We start from the raw sequence: 6,453 nt of genomic DNA on the forward strand, positions 1-6,453 counted from the left end.
GACACATTTTTACAATAGTTAGTTTTGTTGTACTTGTTTTAGAAATTTTAGTTTTTCCCAACTGCTTTTGGTAATGCTTGCAATTCTTCATACATTCTATTATGAAAAATTGCGATTATCATATAGCACTTTCTTTTTGCAGCTCTTATTTTGTCAATTTTGCTGTCAAATTGTAATTGGTAGTTTGTAATTTGGCAATTTTTGTGTACACTTGCGTCACTGAGCATGTATGTTAATGAACGGCTATTTTAATATTGGCAATTTTGCTTGCAAATTGCCAAAATATAACAGAGATTAATCAAATGAAAGTGCTATACATGCATTGGTATGTTGTTATTATTGTCTTATTACTCTCTCCTCTTTCAAATGAAAGTTCTTTTTAATTGATAAGTTGTTTCAGTAAGTACCCATAGCTCAGTTGCTAAATTAATGTATTGTTGGTTTGTACTATGTAGGGGTCATTGTGTACTAATGCTCTCACAGATTACTATAAATGGAATGTTAGATATTACAAGATTACTTAGGATACAGATGTTAATGTGTGATATGCCTATAAAATACTCTTTGACTTCTATATGTCAAGTTTGACAGAAAAAATAATGATAACAGACTTGACTTACATGCATCTACATTTCCATTAAAATAGTAGTACTGCAGTACATACCAGTCTAATGTTTACTTAATTACAATACCAATAGGTCCATGTAATATATAGTGTTTGAATATTATTGTACTTATACAGTTTCTTCTCTTTCATCAAATCTTTCTTTTGCTTCACACTCTCTTTATTAGGATATTCTTATGAAAGATTAAATGTTCCAATCAGGGGTAAGGAATGATTCCTTGCTGTCCAAAATTTCTCAAGCGATAGAAACACTTTTATATTCCTCCTTAGCACAAGAGCAAGTGATTGGTCGACTTTTTGATTTCTTTATTTATTTATTATTTTCTTGTTATTAGGTGGTCAAGGTCTTCATTTGATTTATGTTGATACAGTTATTGGTGAGATAACCTTAATTGCTGCAGAATGTGATGAACTATAATAGAGAAAATGAAGCAATGTAACTACTGTAAAACTATTAATAATTATTTTTCATAAAAAATTTTAACTGTTTTAACGTTTGGCCTTATTTTGTTAAAGGTAATACTGTATACGCCATATATTTTGTAGGTATAAATTTCCAATTTGGCTGCATTTTTGTATTTGCAAATAAAAATTTTGCGATTTTAATGCAATTACCACCGCTACTATACAATCAACAAGGTTTTTTGTGGATTTTAAATTCGCAAACTTTTTCAAAATGCGAAAATCACGAAATTTAATTCCCAAAAAATATATGGCGTATACGGTAGTTGATTTTTGTGGTGGAAAATTTCTGCGAATCTTCCATTTCTAAGATTTCGTGTAATTAATTTTCGCGAATTGCTTGCAGACTGCACCACGTGGCAATGGAGAGTAGAATTTTGTAGTGAAAAATTATTGCAAATGATAACCAAACCGCGAAATTTACAAAAATATTTTACCATGAAAATAAACCGGTATATGGTTTGATTGTCAATGCACCTCAGTTGTAAAAATTGCTAAAATTAATGGATGTTAATATACTTACCATTGCAAAAATGTTAAATTTAAAGGTTATAAACATACATGTACAGTAATTTGCCTGCTCATATAGCTATATGATAGTGTGGCTAGGGGATGAGCCCTTAATGTTTTTCTTTTAGTTTTTGTTGATTTGGAATTTAATTTTCAAACTGCCACACAAAAACACAAAAAGCAGGAGGAGAACGACCAACAGGCTTATGTTTAATTAATTGCTGCCCACACCTTTAATTAATTTTTTTCTCCCCCAAAAATTGTAGACCCTGAACTCTTAGTCCCAAAGTTAAATTGTAACACACTTTGCTTCACTGCTACATTGTACAAAATGTGTACCAGTTAACAGAACATGTGAGGTATCAATGGCCTATCCAGAAACGGGAGAAGGGGGGGTGCTGAGTAGGGAGGCGCAGAATGTGCTAGCACAATATCGAGCATAATGACTAGGTTGAAGAATACAAGAATTATGCTAGCATAAACGGTAAATATCCGGAAGTGTCACGTGATTAAGTAATGGCTGACAGCATGGCAGACACCCTTGATGATCTTGAAGTTCAGGCTATTGACTCTAGCAGCGATGAATCTACCTCCGCCACTGATATTATTACTGATGTATCCACTACTGTTACTGTAGCTGAATTTAGTTCTTGTTCTACTTCATCTGGTGTAGTAGATCTACTTAATACTCTAAAAGTACCCAGAGCCAGTTCTCTTTCAAGGAAGCGGGTGTTGTCGAGGAGGAATCCTAGGAAATCGTTGGCAAGAGGAGCAGCAGATCCTGTGACAATAACACCAGCACAGAGAGCTCGTGAGTTTTCTAATGAATCATTCAAGGTGTCACTAGGAAACTTGAACTCTTTTGCACTGGTTGCAGAGAAGAGATTGGTTTAAAGAGGAGTGTGATTCAGAATCATGTGAAGAGTTTGAAGCACAAGAGAGGACAAGAACGTCTTCGTGTCAAAGAAGCAAGGGAGCGGGATCTTGCTGATGCACTAAAACGGCATGATCAGCAAATAAGTCAAGCAGGTGACACACTTCCTGAGGCTCAACGTATTTTTCGCGTCAAGGTGGCCATGACATTTCTGAGAGCTGGTGTCCCTTTTGAAAAGGTATTCTATTTTCGAGAGTTGCTGGAGGAGAGTGCATATCGGCTGGTTGATAAGAGGCATCTCTTAGATATAATACCATTTATTCTGAAAGAAGAAAAAGCTCAAATAAAGAAGGAAATCGAAGATAAGTTTGTGTCTGTTATATTTGATGGCACATCACGACTTGGTGAGGTTTTGGTGGTACTTCTCCGGTATGTGCACCAAATGAAGATTGAGCAACGATTAGTACGTGTTGAGTTGTTGGCTAAAAGCCTGAAAGGAGAGGAAGTTGCTAGGGAATTAATCAGCATCTTATCAGTTACCCTAGGAATTAAGACAGGATTATTTATTGCTGCTATGCGTGATCGAGCTTCTGTGAATAATGTAGCAGTGTGTACACTTAGCATTGTTTATCCATCACTTTTGGATGTTGGGTGCATAGCACATACACTTGACCATGTTGGGGAAAAGTTTCAAACAACCGTTTTGAATAATTTCGTCACACAATGGATTTCCTTGTTTTCACACAGTCCAAAGTATCGGCTACTTTGGAAAACACAGACAGGAATTTCTATGAAGTCGTATTCTAAAACAAGATGGTGGAGCAGATGGGAGGTAATGGAGCAAATGCTGACTCATTTCAATGATATACCTCTGTTCCTTGGAAATGAAGAAGTAACTTCTGTGACAGCAAATAAGCTATCAGAGGTACTTGTGGATACTAGCAAAAGGGGCTTGTTGAAACTAGAACTTGCTGCTGTCATTGATTTAGGTTCCCATTTTGTTAAAGCTACCTACAACTAAGAAGGAGACGGACCCCTGGTTTTAAAGTGCTACGAAATAATTGAAGAAGTTAAAGCTGCTATACAGGCTGCACACTATCCAAATGTAACAGCAGTTGCAGAAATGCTAGCAGGTAATAATGCAGCCTTAGTGTCTCAGTATAGTGCATATGCTATTGCTTGTTTAAAACCAGGATTACAGTATTTTCATGAAGCCTTAGATGGTCCACTACAAACATCAATGAATGCTTTTAGAGCTGCTAGACTTTTATCACCTTCTAAAATGCATGAAATGAATCCTATGGCCAATGAGGTAGATTCTTTAAGAGCTTTTCCATTTCTTAATGAGGATTCTGTGATTAATGGTTTAAAAGAGGAATTGCCTACATATATGTCTAAAGCAGCTGATGTTGATCCTGATTATGATCCTGTACAATGGTGGAGAGAGCACGGTGAAGGCCTTCCCAGATGGTCAAATGTACTGGAAAAGGCACTTTTAGTACAACCCTCTTCAGCAGGAGCTGAGCGAGTGTTTTCTCTACTCTCCAATACATTTGGTGATCATCAGTACAATTGTTTAGAAGACTACATTAAAACTTCACTCATGCTACAATACAATAAAAGATCATAGCAACTTAACTTCTGCATGCATGAGTTCAGTAACTTGTTATTATTGTGTAATTATCACTGTAGTTGATTAAAAATAACTTTGAATTCAAATTTATGAGAATAATTGCAAGCATAATGCAGTGTTTTTGAAGAATAATCAAGTGATTTCATGAGCAATTCTGAATCAAATAATTTAATCATCTGTGAGCATAATCTGCATGAGCCTAGTGCTGAGGGTGCGAAGCGTGCCGCGATTTTGGCCACACCCCCTTTTACGGCGGTAAAACGGCGTTTTCCTTCATTTTCATGAATTACGGGTGTGGTCAAGATAATTTCAAGCATACCTCGAAGCATACTGGTACATTTGACGACTTATGATCGCTTCTTAAAGCACTGGAAACTGCTGAAATCATAATCAGGGGGCTAGATAACTTTGTTAAGAGGCTTGGTAGTGATGCAAGAGTCCAGGATTTGATTAATTTTTTCTGAGCACAGTCATGAGGGGGGTGCTCAAGCCCCTTTAGCCCCCCCTTGAATACGCTAGTGGATATGGGGGTGATCAGTTATCGAAAATTAATTGTATTTATTTTTGTGAGCGTACTTTTCTGCAGGGGCTTGCATTTTACTGAAGGAGTTTTTAGTTCAAGAGAATAATTATTTTGATACCCTAACTGATCCAGCAAAGAAAGAGCCTTCAAAGTGTTGCAACAGTTTGATTATTTGTAGTAGTCTTACATTAGTAGCTATACCGGTGTACAGATTTGTGTCATTGTTTTATTAACTGAAAAAGTAGCTTTATGGGTAGCAAAAATTATGTTTGTAAGCATTACACAAAAATAGCTAATAAGCAATAATTAATGATAATTATTCTAAAAAAATATTGAACTAGATCTATTTAAGTACTAACTACTAAACTTTTAGTTTTGCTGTTTAGCAATTTGCTCTTGCTGGTATTTAACAGCATATTTCCATATCTCAGTGACATGCTTCAAGGAAAACTCTTTCGGAAACTTCTCAGCAAAACTTGGAATCTTCTCCAAATCAAAGGAGTCACAAACATCAATGTAAGCCTCATTTAACCTAAAAAATAAAGTAACATTAGTGGAATTTATTTGTCATACTCATCATCTGCTTCATAGTCTTTTCTGTTTTTAACTTGTGTCACAATGAATTCATATATTACTTCCAGGAACTGGTCCATATCATAAGTGCCCAGTGCCATGTGTAACACTTCCTCTTGTTTGTCATCTAAATGTTCTTTAAAAACTTGGCTAATATTAGGGAATGGATCCTGCGAGTAATAAAATTATTTTGCTTGAAGAAAAACACACTACCTCCTTCCCATTAGTAATCTGTTTAGCTTGCTCTACATTGAGTAAACGCCACAGTGAGATAGCATGACAAAGTTCACATCGATCTTCCACCTAATCATGATTATAAGAAATTTTTGATGATCATGTTAAATTTCATGGCAATGTCTAGCTGTAGCAACCAAGCTGCCAATGCATGCCCTTTATGTAAAGTAGGTTTTGAACTTTCTAACAAGATGCTGTCTAAAGACTTTTCCAAAAGCATTAAGAGCTAGAAAAAACCTAAGTCTTAGTGAGAAAGAATAAAATGCACTTTTACATGCAAGGTAAAGATTTATTGGTAGACTATGAAGTCATTAAGTCAAACCTCTCTATTCTGGACATCTTATAATCATGTTGCAATGGGTCCAATAATACAGCCCTGATTATGGAAGTGTACTTATTTGAGAAGTTAATTTATACACATTTTTATTGCATTGGGGCTGATACTAATACTTGTCCTAATATTATAGAGGTTCATGTCCTTATTTTAATGTGTGCACAATAGCAGGCTTGACTGTAGATCTCATATTTGTGTGATTTACTGATTTAGGCAATTTTCCTTCCATCTTGAGACTTAGCATGAAGCGTTTCATGAGGAGTTGTGAGCTAATTCTTGAGTACCTGAGAAACCCTAAAGCCACGTTAACAGTATCAATACATTGCTGGACCCTTTGAGTCTTTTGAAGGTCATTAAGAATGACAGTCTTTTCTCTTTGAGGCAAGCTTTCCTATATTATAACAAATGATACTAGAACCATATACTGTTAGTTTATATACTTGTGGTATGCTTTTTCGTATTTGTCGGAAGTTGACAGCATCTAAAACATCAGTACGATACACCACTTCCATAGAAATATCAGAAGTTATCATTGGTTTCCCTCTAACAAATCGATGAAGGATATGCTTTTCCAGTGCAGCAAAATCATATTTAATATCAGCACCGTGTCCTGCTTTGAGAGAATACTTGCAATGAGAGAATATTACATGTGACAGCTGATCTTTAAATGATATCATGTGACAAT

General features: G+C 35.6%; 1 protein-coding gene across 1 annotated transcript; it reads right to left on the bottom strand.

Annotated features, from left to right (window-relative positions):
- Window positions 1–4,848: 4,848 nt before the first annotated feature.
- On the bottom strand, window positions 4,849–6,447 carry LOC109584944 (E3 ubiquitin-protein ligase rnf213-alpha-like). Its single transcript, XM_020000857.1, has 5 exons — window positions 6,209–6,447; window positions 5,974–6,159; window positions 5,414–5,503; window positions 5,201–5,370; window positions 4,849–5,159 (listed from the first exon to the last, which is right to left on the bottom strand). The coding sequence occupies exons 1-5, from the start codon at window positions 6,443–6,445 to the stop codon at window positions 4,997–4,999; spliced, it is 846 nt and encodes a 281-aa protein (XP_019856416.1). The 5' UTR covers window positions 6,446–6,447; the 3' UTR covers window positions 4,849–4,996.
- Between the last annotated feature and the right edge of the window lie 6 nt (window positions 6,448–6,453).

This window comes from Amphimedon queenslandica, unplaced genomic scaffold (assembly GCF_000090795.2).
Source record: "Amphimedon queenslandica unplaced genomic scaffold, v1.1 AMPQUscaffold_13146, whole genome shotgun sequence".
NCBI lineage: Eukaryota > Metazoa > Porifera > Demospongiae > Haplosclerida > Niphatidae > Amphimedon > Amphimedon queenslandica.

Excerpts from the sequence above, each read along its gene's own strand:
- LOC109584944 (XM_020000857.1), bottom strand. The coding sequence starts at position 6,445 with ATGATATCATTTAAAGATCAGCTGTCACATGTAATATTCTCTCATTGC. Across the intron at positions 6,160-6,208 it reads TACGAAAAAGCATACCACAA|GAAAGCTTGCCTCAAAGAGA; the intron begins GTATATAAACTA and ends GTTATAATATAG. Across the intron at positions 5,504-5,973 it reads AAGGAAAATTGCCTAAATCA|GTGGAAGATCGATGTGAACT; the intron begins GTAAATCACACA and ends AATCATGATTAG.